Raw genomic sequence first — 15,220 nt, 5'->3', positions numbered from 1 at the left:
TGCCGGAAGGTGCTGAGACAATGGAACGGAGCTATGCCTGGAAACTGGCTTTTTAGGAAAGGACAGAGGAAAAGACAGCCTCCCCGCTGCAGGCACGCGGAGAAGGGGCTCGGAAGAGAGGGAAGGGTGGCGGGAAAGGATCATCGGGCTGGGCGAGAGCCTGCGAGTGAGTGTCTTCGTCACACCGCACCCTCGCCGTGAGCGCACCAGACCACGCAAGCCTTTTGGTGACACCCTCAGTGTGCAGGGCCACCACATATGTGCCAGGCTCAGCCTGCTCGCCCTCGGGGCTCCGGCTATCCTCTGCTCTGCACCTCGAGCTCAGAGCAAAGCCAGGGCAGACACACACACACACACACACACACACACACACACACACACACACTGTTCCAGGAGCCGGGCCACAGCATCTGTCAAAGCAGCGCTCCTCACCTTGGGGAAGAGCAGTGCAGACTGTTTTCTAGACACCCCTAGCACCTTAAATCCAGACAGAAATAGCCACTTTTCTGCTCTGGGGTTTGCCCTCATCTTTCCCAGTACTATCAGGGTCTACCAGCTGCCTCCCGGGCACCCTGAGGGCACCCACGCAGTGGCCCCCTGTGACAGCCGTTGTCCCTGCCTCCTTCTGACCAGCATTCTCCTCCTTCCCTTCCTAGCCCACCATCCTTCCTGGACAACTTGAGCTGGCATCAAAACCAATGCAAGTTCTTCCCACAGTGGACCCTAGGGACCTAAAAAGCAGCAACACCTTCCTCCAACCGGAATGACGAAGCCGCAGGCAGACACGCACATGACCAGCCTAGAGCAAACCCCCAGCCTGCAAACTGGGCCTCCAGGCAGGAAGACCTCAGGGCAGCAGGTCTGTGAGGCCTGTCAGGATTCTCAAGGGAAAGGGATTCATGCTTAGAGGAACAGTTGCCAAACACCAGTCCACTCACATCTGCTCCCTGGAAACACTGTCTCTGGTACACAGAAAAAAATGCAGAAGAGTATCCCCAACTTGAAGCACTTAAATGACTTCTATGCTATAAGCATGACTGCTTTCGACGTGTGTGGTAGCATGCCCTTTAAGAAATGGTGGTAGTATGTGAATAATGCATAGCATGTGGTGAGGTACATACAAATCCCTAGCTCAGTGCCCGAGTATGGCTCAGACTGTCAGCATTAAAATCCTAGAGCCAATATTCCTAAGTGTGCACTGGCTTTCTGTCTGTAAGATGGCAGTGACCACAGGATTGTTGTGAGGTTTACATAATCCCAGCCACTAGGGAGGCTGACACAGGATCCTAAGTTTGAGGCCAGCCTGTATTTAAAACAAACACCAAAAACACACCTTAGGAGATGCCATTCTTCATTAAACACTGGATTCTCCTGTCATTTCACAGCCCCAAGAAATTCACATTTGAGAATCATGGACCAGAAGATCCAGTTTCCCTTAAATAGGACTGCAAATGAGCACCATGCACGCATACAGGTGCACACCACGACCCCAAGCCCGGAAAAGTGCAACGGTTTTCAGCTCAGAGGCACCTTGGATGCCTCTGGGGGAAGGGAGAGGGTGTCTGGGCAGAGGCCAGGCCAAACCACACACACACACACACACACGGGCATTGGGGCAGCGTGGGATACAGGTACATCCGCGCGCGCGCACACACACACACACACACACACACCCTACCCCACACTGCCCTAATGCTCACGTGTGTGTGCACGCGTGTGTATGTGTGTGTGTTCGGATGTACCTGTGTCCCAGGTGTCCATCTGGGGTGTCAAACAGGACATAGCTTCACCCTTGTCGCTTACAGCGCTAATACCACCTCAGTCACAGCACTCGCCCCGTTTCCCTCAACCTTAAGAGCCACCTTTGAGCCCGCCTGGGAACGTGCGGGTCCTCCAGGCAGCAAGGCCAAGGTCAGAGGTCCTGGCCTCCAACAGGAGAGAGCCGCACTAAAAGGGCTAAAGGGCAAGGAAAGGCTTTGCGCTGAAGGCCTCTTGCGCGCTCACCCTGACGCAGGCACACGCACTGCAAGCAACGGGCAAAACAAAACGGGTCTCCTGTTGCCCCACCCTCCCTTTGCCCCCAGGAGCGGCCGCCTGCTGCAACAGCTCAACACCGCCACCATGTGGCCAGATTCCCGAATGCCAGCCTCGTGGCAGGTGGGGCTCAGGAGCCCCTGGGGTACAGGATTTGAAACCTTCTCTCTCCTAAAAGGCCCACCCTCCTGAATCCCAATTCACTGTGGTTCTTGCAGCATGTTCGTCTGGGTATGCAACGCCCAGCACTCTGAGTTCAACATTCATTAAACGCTAAATGGTTTTGGTTAGTGGCTAAAACAATGGAGATACAAGGCAGTTAGAGAGGACCAGAAAATGGTACGCCCAGCTCCCAACCAGGCATAAGACTCCAGGTTGAGCCCTAAGCTGGGGGGACCAGCACTGCACTGCGCAGCCCCCCCGGAACCCATGGCTGCTCCCCCACCCCACCTGACAGACCCAACACCTGTGTGGCCATGAAGCAGAGGCTCCTAAGGTCTCCTCCTCCCACGCAAAGGGCAGAAGCTAGGACGCTGGACAAAGTTCATTTCCCCTCCCCGGGGACACCATGCTTTGCTCCCTGAGTATCACCTCTTCCGGCCTCTCGGGCCTCTGTCTTCCACCCTTTGCACATCTCACAACTCTCCTTGCACTGCAGAGAATGGCCAGGTGCATGAGGCTGCAGGGCCAGCTATACAATTCAGGACCAGGGCAAAATAATTCAGGGTGGGGCCAGGGATATAGCTCAGCAGCATAAGCGCTTGCCTGGCAAGCCTGAGGTCATGAGTTCGATTTCTGGTACCAACAAAAGAAAAAATAAAAACAATTCAAGGTGAAGACTTCAAATGCAATGATGGAGCAATTAACCAAGTACAAAGGTCTGCTGGGGATGGCACCTATGCTGCACTGCACCCCAGCCCACCTCCCCCAGCAAAGGAAAGGTAGGTCACTTCAGGACTGCACAGTGGCACTCTCCGCAGCCCGGTGCCACCCCCTCGTTGACTGTAGCTCTGTTGGTGCCAGTCACTTTGGTCTTCATGAGAGCTATCAGCAATGAGCCTCAGAGTGGTGCGTTTGAGCTCTGGTTATGGATGCCTGTCCTGTCCTACTCTCTGGTCAGGAGTAATTCTACACTTGGTTGCAGTCTTTTGGAAGACACTTTATTGATTTTCCAGGGTTCAAATGAGTCTAAATCCCAGCAGGGTCCCAGGACCGTAGGATCAAAGGCACTGCTGCCGACTTTGGTCTGGACACCATAGTCTTGGAGCAGCAGGAAATTAAACTGCTTCTCAAACTCCAGCATGCACTGGAACCCTCTGGGGCCTCTCAGAGCACAGACTGCTGCCCTCTTGCCCAGAGCTGCTCACCCGAGAGCCTAGTGCAACATGAGAAGTCACACCTGTGCATGCCCTGGGGACCCCGATGTTCCTGCCACAGGACCACACTGTGACGCCAGTCATAGATGACCACCTACTTCCTCCAGGCCTCCTGCTGAGGGCACTGGACAGAGTAGGGCTGGCCCACCTAAGAGGAACTTATGACTAGTTTCTTGCAAAACAAGTTATATCAGATAGAGGTACAAATTGTGTATGATGAATGTGATCATTATGTATATCTAAAATGTACCAATAAAATCTGATTGGAGGGGGAAAAGACTGGTTTCTTGCAAATGGAGCTAGGAGGAAGGAGAACCTCTCAACTTCAGAAGAAAAAAAGGTAATTAAAAAGAAATACAATGTTTTACTCACACACACAAACGCACACAGGGAAGCCACCCTGGGAGCTGGTGAAACAGATCCATTTTTAGATTCCTCTGTTTTCCAGAGTCCAGAATCGCAGGCTGCGATTTCCTGAACAGGGTGACCTAGGACCCCACAGCCCTGAGCCTGCACCCCCACCCCTTGCACGGGGAAGGTCCCTAACAGCTTCCCTGGGGCTGGGGGGCACCACCGCGGAAGAGCGCCGCGCCCAGCTGGGCGGGAGCGGGGAGCCGCATCTTCCAGCCTTCGGCCCGGCAGCACCAGCATTCGGCGCCTCCTCCCCGGCTCTGGGCCGCACCTGTAGGCTGAGGGAGGCTGGGGCTCTCCAGGTGGACTCGGACGCTTGCAGGCGAGTGTGCAGTCTGGGTTCTGGGGGAGGAGGGGCCCAAAGCAGGGATGTGGCCAGGGGTCCTGTCCTCAGACTGTAGCTGGCCAGCTGGGTATCCCCACAGGCGTGCACGTTGGAGTCATGTGGGGGACCCGTCTCTACACCCCAGTCTGCTCTTTGATCCAGGTCCGAAATACAGGGAGCCTCGTGTATACGCCCGGCTTGTTCTTCTGCGCACAGCCTTCGCCCCAGCTCACTACGCCTGCCTGGAAGATTCGCCCATCCGCCTCCACGCTGGACAGGGGGCCCCCAGAGTCGCCCTGAGAGGAGACAAGTCCCAAGCATGAGGGCCCCGCCCCTCCGGCCCCGCCCCGCCCCGCCCCTGTCTCGGCCCGCCTGCCTCGGCCCACACACCTGGCAGGCGTCCACGCCCCCGCTGAGGAAACCCACGCACATCATACGCGGGGTGATCTGCTGCGGCAGCAGGTCCTCACAGGTCGTCTGGTTGATGACCCGGATCTCACCCTTCTGCAGGATCAGGGCCCCAGTGCCTGGGGAGAGGGCGCAGAACAGGGTGGACTCAGGGAGGCAGGTCCTCGGGGTGCAGGTGTACACAGGCAAAAGCTCCTTCAAGATGTTCCCCACGGGCATCAGTTTACCAGCAAAATCCTGGAAACAACCCACCGCCCAGGACTGACAAGCCTAAGTCGGCAGCACACCTGCCTTGTGAGCAGCCACAAGGCACAGCAGCTCTGAAAAGCTGGAAGCTGTCTGCCTTGCACCAAGGTACAGTGCTCACCTAGCGTGCATGTGGTCCTGAGTACCTCCAAAACAAAAAGTACTGAGTGCGGGAAAACAGCAGGAAGACTGAAAGTGCGTCAGTGCCACCACAGTTTGGTCTGGGCAGCCAGGTTTTGCTATTTCCTCTCTGTCTGCTACAGAAGCTTCAGCAACGAGCATCACAACAGCTTTCCCAATGTCTCCCACAGGTGGCTCCCTGGTCCAACGTGAAGCTTACCTCCCTGCTCCGTGTGCCCCCAGCCTGTGACCCAGATGGCCTTGCCGGCCGGGAAGACATGAGTGGTGTCGGGCAGGCAGATGGGCCGCACCACAGCGCTGTATTCCGCCGGCTTCTTCAGTTCCAGCAGCGCAATGTCATAGTCGAAGGTGAAGTCGTTGAAGGAGGGGTGTGGGATGATGCGTTTGAGCTCATGCTCCTGCACCCCGGTGGCCGTGCGCTGGCCCTGGTCCAGCAGACCCAGGAAGGCCGTCCACTTGGTGGGGTCCGAGTACCTGGGAGAGAGCGTAGAGGCGGGGCAAGGACACATCAGCACGGAGCGTGGCCGCCTCGCTCCATCCCACGCTCCCTGCTCCTCCCCGCAGCACCCCCAGCAGCCTGAAAGCAGGGGTCCACCTGACGGCGGACTGCAGCCTCGAAGACCACGAGCCGAAACAACCCTCTTCTCTTCGTTCTCAAGGACTTGCCAGATAACAGAAGGCTGACCAACATGCTCAGCCCCACTGGTTCTTTGCACCTGTGGGGCCCCCAGCAGCAGAGACCAGGAGGGAAGATGCAGCCACTGAGAGCCCCACCGTGACTAGCAGGTGTGGGCGGGCAGCCGGTGACTGCGGGCGGAAGGACACATTCTCCCTCAGGGGCTGATACCTGGGATCGCTTTATCCGCCACAGGGCCCTGCCAGGCTGGCCAGCCCATTCTGAGATAAGGCCTTAGGTACAGAGAGACTAACTCCTTTGCCCAAGACCCCACAGCCTACACACGTGGGCCACAATTTTCATTTAGGCAACCTGTGCTCTTAACCATGTGTGACGATAGCTGAGCACCGGCCTCTGAAATGTGCCCGAGGAACCCACTCTGGATCGAGGCACATTTCACACCCCTCCCTCAGGCAGGGTGGCTGAGACACCTGTTCCAGCTGACCTCGGGCACCCTGACCTACAAGGTGCTCCCAAGCACTGCCTTCCCCACCCCTCAGGCAGAATTCTAAGCACTGCATCCTGGGACCAAGGACGTGTGCAAGTGGTTCTGGCGTCACACGCTGTGTGTGTGAGCGTGTGTGTGTGTGCGCCCATATGCACGTGTGTGTAATAGACTTCGTCCCCACCCTGGCAAGTCTGCAAAGTACAGAAACCAAGCTTTATCGGTGCTAGTAGAAACAACGCATGGCAAATGCATTACTTGCACTTTATTTTCTCTGCAGCGTTGAGGATGGAACCCAGGGCCTTGAGCATGTGAGGTAAATGCTCTACCACTGAGCTACACTCCTGGCTCTAACTGCACTATTAATTGGCAGAGATAAGACTGACGATCAACAGATAAAAATGAAATAATGAAGCAGAGAGAGGCAGGAGTAAACAAGGGTCTGTCCTGAATCTCTGTCTCCCGGCGAGACCCCCCAAAGGCCAGGAAACAGCAACACTGCAGCAACAGGGGCACACCGAGTGTCTACACCTTGGTTTCCAAACACCATCCCCTGACAAAAGTGTGCCTGGGGAGCCAGGCATGGTGGCACACAGCTGTAATTCCAGTACTCAGGAGGCTGAGGCAGGAGGATGGCCATGAGTTCAAGGCCAGCCTGAACTGCTTATCAAGACTTTTTCTTTTTAAAGTGTGTTTTAGAAAAACAGTTGATTCTAAGACTGGGACAGAGAAGGTACAAGAGGGGCCTAAAAGGCCTGGTGGTAGTGCTAGAAAGCAAGAAAGTGACTCGAATAAAAAAATTTTAAAAGAAACGAGCATGTGACACAGAAGCCAACCTCAAAGCAACTTTGCAACAGAGTAAATACGATGCTGTTGGATTGCAACCCCAAATACGAGGTCCATACAAACGAGGTCCATACGCACAAGTAAATGACTAAACAAATAAAAGAGAAGGGCCAGCCTCCCTGACAGAAAAGTTCTGACTTGACTCACATCCAAAAATGAGCATACAGAAAAAAGAAAAGAGCCGGGCATGGTGGCGCACGCCTATAATCCCAGCACTCGGGAGGCTGAGGCAGGAGGATCACTGCAAGTTCAAGACCAGCCTAGGCTACAAAGTGAGCTCAAGGCCAGCCTGAACTGCAGAGAGAGACCCTGTCTCAAAACAAAAGGAAAGAAAAGAAAAAAGAAAAAAGCCAGCATGACCCCCTAACCCAAGGAACACGAGCAGCATCACTGCAGGGAGTCACATGACATCTGTCCTTGCTGACCTGACGTGATGGGATGGTCTTCCCAAACATCCCTGGCCTCAGTCCAGAAACACCTCCAACAAACCCTGCAGGGGGACATTCTCCAGCACAGGTGGCCTCCAGGCTGTCACGGAGACCAAGAAGCAGTCCCAGACCACAGGGCACTGGAGATAGGCAGGGAGATGCAGTGCATGACCCCAGCCTGCATCCTGGCCTGGGGCAGCAGCCACGCTAGTGTGAGACCTGATGATTCCCAGGGAGTTCAGCCAATAGCAAGGGCCGGTGCTAGTTTATGACATTATCACTGAGGGGCTCTGGGTGAGGGATACGAAAAATTCTCTACCACCTTTGCAATTTGTCTGGATTCTGAAATTAAAGCGTATCTTAAAAAATTCTTAAGGAAGCCCCCATCACCCCCAAAAGAAAGGAAAATCATTACTGCCCACGTGGAGTTGAGCACGGCCAGAGAGAAAGGAGAATGCTCTTGGGCTGGAGGAGACTGCAGGGCAAAGGCTCCCCAAGGCCTGAGGACAAGCGAGCTGGCTCTGTGCCTGCCGTCGCCCCACCACGCGCACATGACCTCCCCGCATCTGTGCCCCTGCCTCCTTCAACTGTGAGCTGCCCTCTGTCTCCTACAAAAGGTCACCGCCCCTGAGCTGCCTGTCCCACGAGAGCCTGCAGCCAGCAAGAAGGCACACTGTTGCGGGGGTGCGTCTCGGAGAAGGCCCCCTCCCCTGTGGCCAGAGAGCCCGGCAGGCCAGGAGCTAAGACACAAACTGTCCCAGCCCCACGCCCTGTTCCTGCCGCTTCTCAGGCTTCTGACCCTGGTGCCTGCTCTCGCGGTCCTGGACACCCGCGTGACCCTTCTTCCCAGGCCTACGTGCAGGGCACAGTGCAGGTCAGAGGTGTGAGGTCATTATCGGATTCAGTTCACGAATCACATCACCAGGGAGGAGCCCCGCACCTGGGAGTCCAAGTAATTTTCCGAAGGTCACCCACACTGTGCAAGGCAGAGCTGAGCCCAGACCCAAAGCTCGCCGTGAGCCTAACCCAAGGAGCCACGCAGGGCAGAGACGGACCAGCAGGCTTCGGAACTGTCACACCTGGGCATGGGTCTGGCCCTGCCAGTCAGCTGCACCAACCCTGAGCAAAAGCCCTCACCTCTGAGTCTGTGACTGTGGGGACACAAGCAGACCTGCCTGGCACGTTAGCAGGTGGACCCACGGTGCCACAGACACCGAGCACCTCATAAAAGGGAGTTTTTATTGGTACTGCTGTTAAGCCCCATTCTGGAATACCGGCCACCCCTCCACTGCCCTGCCCAGGTGCCAGCCCACCCTGGCGGAACCCCCGACACCTACTTGAAACTGTTTTCATCCACAAAGCAGTGTGCCGCCGAGACCAGCCAGTTGGGAGAGATGAGCGAGGCCCCGCAGACGTGGCCCTGGCCCAGGGCATGCAGGCTCACCTGCCAGGGCCACTCACCGCTCTCCGAGTCCGTGCCCCCGACCACCCGAGCTCGTTTGGTGAACGACCGCAGCCCACAGTCTGGAGAGGAGACAGAGAACCCAAGGGGGGCAAGTCAAGGCGCTGCTCAGTGCCAAGGAGATGCTCCCAGCACGTGGGACCCCGCACAGGTGCTGATGTCGGATACAAGCGTGCTGGAGCAGGGGTGGCACAGGGGCCCTCCGGAAGCATTCCCACCTGACTTCCACCTCACCACCCTCTCCACGGGCCCCAAGTTCAAAGTTTCTGCACAGTATCTGCCAGCTGAGCCTGCTTTGCTCAGACTTGAGGTGGCTGTACCTGCCTAGACCTCCCACTTGAATGACGGACGAGGGGCACAGCACCCAGAAGGAAACGCGGGCAGTGCTATGAGGACATGGACCAGCTGCAGCTATGCCCACATTTAACCCGGGGCAGCCCTTCTCAGATGCACGCAGGTTGTGTGCAGGTTAAACTGTGGTGGGTGTTGTGTGCCTGGCAGGTGGGGCTTCCCTTCTCTCCACAGGCCATGCACCCGAGGCCGAGTCTACAAAAAGGGCCAGGCCAGCACCACACCCAATGCACCAGCAGTCAGCTGAGTCTGAGGTGCTGGCTGCCTGGGTCTTTGCTATGGTTTAGATCAGGATGCCCTGCAAAGGCTTCATGCACTCCAAGGCTGGGCTTTTGGAAGGGGACGGGATCCCGGGAGCTCACAGCTGATTTGCTGCTGGGAGGTAGGGTCTGGCCCTAAGAGGTGGCCGCTGGGGTGTGACCTGGAAGGGTTTGTTTGTCTCCTTCCCCAGCTCCTCCCTCCTCTCTCCTTCTGGGTTCCATAACCTGCACAGGTTTTACTCCACTATGCCCCTCTCCTGTGCCATTTTTTGGTTTGGAGCCGGCCGGCAGGCCATGGACCTTGAGTCCAGGTAAACCTCTCCTCCTTGAAGCTGTGGGCGTTGGGCACTGTGTCACAGTGACGAGATGACCTGCACATCCTCTCTCCAGGACAGAGCTGGCCTATGAAGCGATCTTTGCCCAGTTAGCAAAGTCATCCTTTGCTCACTTGCAGGCATCCTTGCAAGCAGACGGACCCTCCCTCCCCAGTACAAAGCCACGTGACTGAGGCGTCAGATTTCTACTGGGGATGCACCCTCAGGTGAGTTCCCTGCCCAATGAACCTCCGGCCTAACCCACACTTACCACAGTTCTTCTCATCTGAGCCATCCTCGCAGTCTTTCTTGCCATCACACTCGGGGTTGCCCTTGTTCACACACAGCCCGTTGTGGCAGTGAAAGGTGTGGCTGGTGCAAGTGACAACACTCACTGCTCAGGGAGGAGGGTGGGAGGAAGGCATCACCTGCTCAGCAGCGTGAGCCCGGAAGCCGGAGGCAGCACCAGACGCCACTGTGAGCCTCCCACCCCTCACCCTTCCCCCAGGCCGCTGCCCCCCAGCTCTGCGACAGGCTCCCACCTTCCGGAGCTTCTTCCCCGCAGCCGCTTTTTCTCACTGCACCTCGCAGGCGTGATCATCACGCTTTGGGTATGCTGCGAGTGCGCGTGCCCGCGCAGGTGTGTCACTGCGCCCATGGGGAGGCGGGCAGGGCCGGGCCTCACCAGTGTCACACGAGGCCTCATCGGAGCCGTCGCCACAGTCGTCCTTCCCGTTGCACTTCTGGTTCTTCGGGAGGCACTTCCCACTGGTGCACTTGAAGGTCCCCTCAGGACACTCTGGGGAGGCGCAGGTCCTTAACCCAGGCTGGCCGTGCGGTGCCGGGCCAGGCAGCACTGCAGGGCCTCCATCCCACCCACCCCGCCCCACCCCGTCCCACTCACTGCATGCCAGCTCATCACTGTTGTCCCCGCAGTCGTTCACACCGTCACAGACCCAGAACAGGGGTTTGCACAACTTGTTCTTGCATGTGAACTGGTGGGCGGGGTTGCAGCCTGGGGACGGTGGGGGAAGGGCAGGACTCAACCCCAGGCCAGGCTGGAACCCCAGCCCCTCGGTGGCAGCCTCACTGGGGACTTTTCCCACACAGGCATCAGAAAGACCCTGGGGCCTCCAGAGGAGCCAAGATTCCCGAGGCAGAGGGAGGGGAAGGGGCCTGGGCACCAGGCGTCCCTGGACAGGCGGAGGGTGAGGAACTCACTGCAGTTGCGCTCATCGCTGTGGTCCGTGCAGTCTGCCCAGCCGTCGCAGCGCAGGTCCCTCCGGATGCACCGGCCCGTGCCGCACGTGAACATCCCCGGGCAGGCTGCGGGACAGGCGGCCGGGCTCAGGGCTCCACCCCTCCCAGCCTCCCACCACCCTGTCCAGGTGGAGCAGCTCCCACACCAGCCTCCCAGCCAGCGACGCCTGCACCCCAGCTCCAGCCCCCGTGGAAAGGGCTGCGTCAGAGCCCCCTCTGCCGGTGTCCTCGCCTCTGGGTGCCAGGCACCCTGACTCTGACTTGGGTGGCAACTGGGCACGTCTGAGATTCACGCGTCCTAGCCAAGCGTAAAACGGCACCACAGACTTCCTTCAGGCCAAGATGACTTCCACATCTCAGTGTTTCTAAAGCTGGAAGGCGTCCGCCAAATGCAGGCGGCAGGCCGGGGCCACTGTCACACGGGCACCTTAGTCACAAACGCTCCTCCAGTTACACTTTTGGTCAGCCATGCAGTCAAATTTTAACTTTAAATGTGGATTCCTAAGCAGAGTTAAAATGTCCTCCAAAAGGTCATTCTGTGATGCATGATGCAGGGTTGAAATTTTAAACATTACAAGCTCACCATCTTTCTTCCAAAAATCCAAACTCCAGAATGCTCCAAAATCTGCAATGTCTGAACACCGATACGATGCCACAGTGCAAAGTCCCACCGACCCGAGGGGATGAATTACCCTCACACAGGGGCACTCGAAACAGCACACAGCACTGCCTCAGGCCACGTACGCAAGGCACACCAGGAACGGAAATGAACTCCATGTTTAGATGTGGGTCCCCCAAGACAGCTCACTGTGTGTACACAGATACTCCAAAATCCAGAGACAGCTGAAATCTGCAACACCTCTGGTCCCAGGCCCTTCAGATAAAGAATCTTCAAAGCACACACAGCCAGCAGTACTACGGAATGTTCCAAGCCCATATTGCTAAAACTCAAAGTGCTAAAAAGCCACAAGGTCAAGGACGGATATGAATGTCACAGTGATGCTGAACCGGAGGGACAGATGGCCGCAGGAACTCAGGGCAGGACAGTCCTCAGCCCCAGGCCCCCTGGGATGCACCCCTGCACTCAGGGTGAAAGAGTGTACCAGCACTTGCTGCCGGCCTTTTTCCTTGATTTTATTTTTGTAGTACTGAGGGTTAAAACCAAGGTCTTCACACCTCAGCCCTTTTTAAATTTTTTTATTTTGAGTCTTGCTAAACTGCCACGGCTGGGATCAAGCATGTAATACTCCTGCCTCAGCCTCCCGGAGTGCTGGGACTAAGACACTTGCTACCAAGCCCAGATACTGTCAGCTTTTTTGTTTGTTTGTTTTTGTTTTTTCGAGACAGGATCTCGCTCTGTCGTCCAGGCTGGCTTTAAACTTCTGCTTCAGGCTCCCAACAGTTGGAATTACAAGCATGTACCACCACACCTGGCGATGTCAGCTTTTTTTGAATAAATTCAAGATAAACTCAAGAACTTTTTTCCTCAAAAAGCCACTAAAGTAACACACATCTGTCTCTCCCATACCTGAGAATCTAGAAAGTACAGTGCTGATAAGACACAGAACAGAGGTTCAGGTGCATGTGGGGCCGGCGCCTGTCACCCCTCCAGCAGTGGGCACTCACGGTCCTTGGAGTCATAGGAGAGGTATTCAGCGAGGAACCCTGTGTCGGTGTAGGAGTGATCCGAGTGGAAGTGCACTGTGATCCTGCTGCTCTTGCTGATAACGACAAACTGGGGCCTCTCTCCACAGTACCTGGAGGACAGCACAAGGGTGAGGGAGCTGCTGCTCGGAGCCTCGGCCTGGGGTGCAGGGACCCGGTCCTCCCACCTCCAGCACACGGTGGTGGCCCCACCCCAGGGCTCACTTCTCCCCGTTGATCTCCACATAGTCCTTGGAGCAGGTGCCCAGCACCACATGGGGCTCCAGCAGGTAGAAGTATTTGAAGCGCAACTTCACGTTCTGGTTGTTGGGCACCTGGATAGAGAGGGAGGGGCGGCGTGGAGCAGAACAGACTGCAGCAGCCCCCTCACACTATGGGTGTGTCCCAAGAAGGCTGATGACTCTAGCACTGAACCCTGTGTATGGGGTTTTTTTCCCTACTCAGATGTACCTATGATAAAGGTTTGTTTTTCTTCTTTTCTTTTTTCTTTCTTTTTTTTTAGAGAGGGTCTCACTATGTAGCCCAGGCTGTCCTCAAACTCACTACGATCCTCCTGCCTCAGCCTCCTGAGTGCTGCGATTACAGCCTGCACCACCATGCCTGGCTCTAACAGTGAGCAGGGAGGAGGGTACTTATTTTTTAATTCAGGTGTTCTCAGCCCTGGGCCATGCACCAGTACTAAATGTTGGTGGCCTGCTGGGAATCAGGTGGCACAGCAGGAAGTGAGTGTCAGGCAAGCGAGAGGAGCTTCTCGTATTTACAACTACTTCCCACCCGAGAGCTGCCTCTGTCGGATCAACACGGGCTTAAGTTCTGGGAGCAGCTCAGATCCCTTGAGGAATCCAAGCTGTGGGCTCCTCATGAGAACCTAACCCCTGATGATCTGAGGTGCGCTGAGGTGGTAATGCCAGGGATGGCATTATGTATCACCAACACATACTGTTATGTATCACCAACACATACTAACAAACGAGAAACAGCACACCTGGACAAACTGTCTTCCCCAAAACTGCTCCCTGTTTACCTAAGGAAGCGCTTAGGCTACGCTTTGGCCAGTCCTAAGAGCCAGCATCGGAACCCTTGGCTTGGGGCCACTGCTAAGAAGAGCAAAAGCTCCCTGCAGAGCCGTGGGGTGGCTGCACGGGACAAGGGATGATCCCGTCCCAGGCAGAGTGGAGCAGGACCACGCGGGATGTCACACTGCTCAGAACGATGCACAGATTAACGCTTGTGAACAGTTCATTTCTGGAATTTCCCATTTACTATTTTTGGACTGTGGTTCACCATGGCTAACTGGTTTGGAAGAGAAGAGAGATCGCCAGGATGGCACCGTGGGCGCCGACGGCACCGGCAGGCATGGTCGCGCTCCCCTCTCACAAGTGCTGTCCTCGGGCCGCACACTGTCCTGACGTCATCCTGACAGCACCCCCACACAGGTGCCCTCACCTCGCTGCACCCAGGAGAGGCTGGGGCGGGGTTCAGTGATGGCCTCCGTCACCAGTCGGGAGGATCGGGGAGCAGGGACCTGGGTCTGGGCCTGCGATGCTGCCGTGGAAGCTCACAGGTGCCCACTTGGGGCTGACACAGGAGCGCATCGTCCTCTCCCCGCCCGCCTCATCTGCCGGAGCCCCTCTCCCTCCCGCACACCCCTACCTGGATGTCCCACGTGCAGTTGATGTTGGGCGGGTAGTGACCGGGGTAGTAGGGGGTGCTGAACGTCCCATGGACATCACGCAGGGAGCCCCCACAGCCTGCGAGGGAAGGCAGGAGAGGGAAGCTCAGAGGTCGGGGACACACTGCGGCTCACGCTTCAAGCCTCCGTGGCTGATCAGGGCCAGCTGGTCGGCTGCAGGGTGAGCTACGGCCTCCCAGCTCTGGCCCCCTCTAAGGCCCATTCCCCCTTAGCAGCTGTGAGCACTGCTTGCCCCGCCCTGCCCCTCCTTACTGCTCATCTTGGGCAGCTGGGAGAAGGAGGCGTCGAAGCCGGGATGGCGCCGCTCCGTGTTGGTGATCAGCGTGATGAGCAGGACGTTCTGGGAGGAGAGGAAGGTCAGGTTGTAGGAGGGAGGGTAGGTGCCACACAGCCTGCAGGGCAGAGGGACAGGAGTCAGCAAGACAGACCGCACACCCCCACTCACCGGCCCAGCCCGCCCCGGCAACAATCAAGGATGGGAACCCGGCCTGGGGCCCAGGCGCATGTGTGAAGCAGCAAAGCCTTGGGACAAAGGCCTGCGGGTTGAACAACAGTGTGAACCGCAGTGACAACTAACGCTTTAGAGCGCGGTAGGCATCATTCTTGGTGATTTTTTTTCTTTTGTTTTGTTGGGTTTTGTTTTCTTTTTTGTGGGTCAAATCAGGGCCTCAATCACTGGACTGTATCAGTAAGCTAACCCACAGCCTCTTAGCGATTTTATATCTATTAACTCATAATCTTTGTGTCAATGCTACAAAGTAAATCCCATTGTCCCCACTCCACAGAAAGGGTATGGAGGCAAAGAGAAGTTCAGCAACTTGCCCACGATTCCACAATTAATCAGTAGCAGGACTCAAATCAGAGTCAGGGGTTCAAGCT

The 15,220-nt window shown here is 56.5% G+C and overlaps 1 protein-coding gene across 2 annotated transcripts in view; it reads right to left on the bottom strand.

The window, feature by feature from the left end:
* Positions 1-3,172: 3,172 nt before the first annotated feature.
* The window catches only part of St14 (suppression of tumorigenicity 14 (colon carcinoma)), a 37,738-nt gene continuing 25,690 nt past the window's right edge, over positions 3,173-15,220 (bottom strand). For both annotated transcript variants that reach the window (XM_005378564.2, XM_013511160.1), the window contains exons 8-19: positions 14,594-14,733; positions 14,302-14,399; positions 12,853-12,962; positions 12,610-12,740; positions 10,945-11,049; positions 10,628-10,738; positions 10,409-10,522; positions 9,995-10,117; positions 8,674-8,860; positions 5,141-5,415; positions 4,537-4,673; positions 3,173-4,442 (exon numbers count right to left, since the gene is read on the bottom strand). In XM_005378564.2, the coding sequence (XP_005378621.1) occupies positions 4,281-4,442; positions 4,537-4,673; positions 5,141-5,415; positions 8,674-8,860; positions 9,995-10,117; positions 10,409-10,522; positions 10,628-10,738; positions 10,945-11,049; positions 12,610-12,740; positions 12,853-12,962; positions 14,302-14,399; positions 14,594-14,733 (1,693 nt within the window). In that variant the 3' untranslated portion in view covers positions 3,173-4,280. The remainder of the gene's footprint in view (positions 4,443-4,536; positions 4,674-5,140; positions 5,416-8,673; positions 8,861-9,994; positions 10,118-10,408; positions 10,523-10,627; positions 10,739-10,944; positions 11,050-12,609; positions 12,741-12,852; positions 12,963-14,301; positions 14,400-14,593; positions 14,734-15,220) is intronic.

Source organism: Chinchilla lanigera, unplaced genomic scaffold (genome assembly GCF_000276665.1).
Source record: "Chinchilla lanigera isolate Chin_1 unplaced genomic scaffold, ChiLan1.0 scaffold00011, whole genome shotgun sequence".
Taxonomy (NCBI): domain Eukaryota; kingdom Metazoa; phylum Chordata; class Mammalia; order Rodentia; family Chinchillidae; genus Chinchilla; species Chinchilla lanigera.
This window is presented reverse-complemented; position numbering and strand designations above follow the sequence as displayed.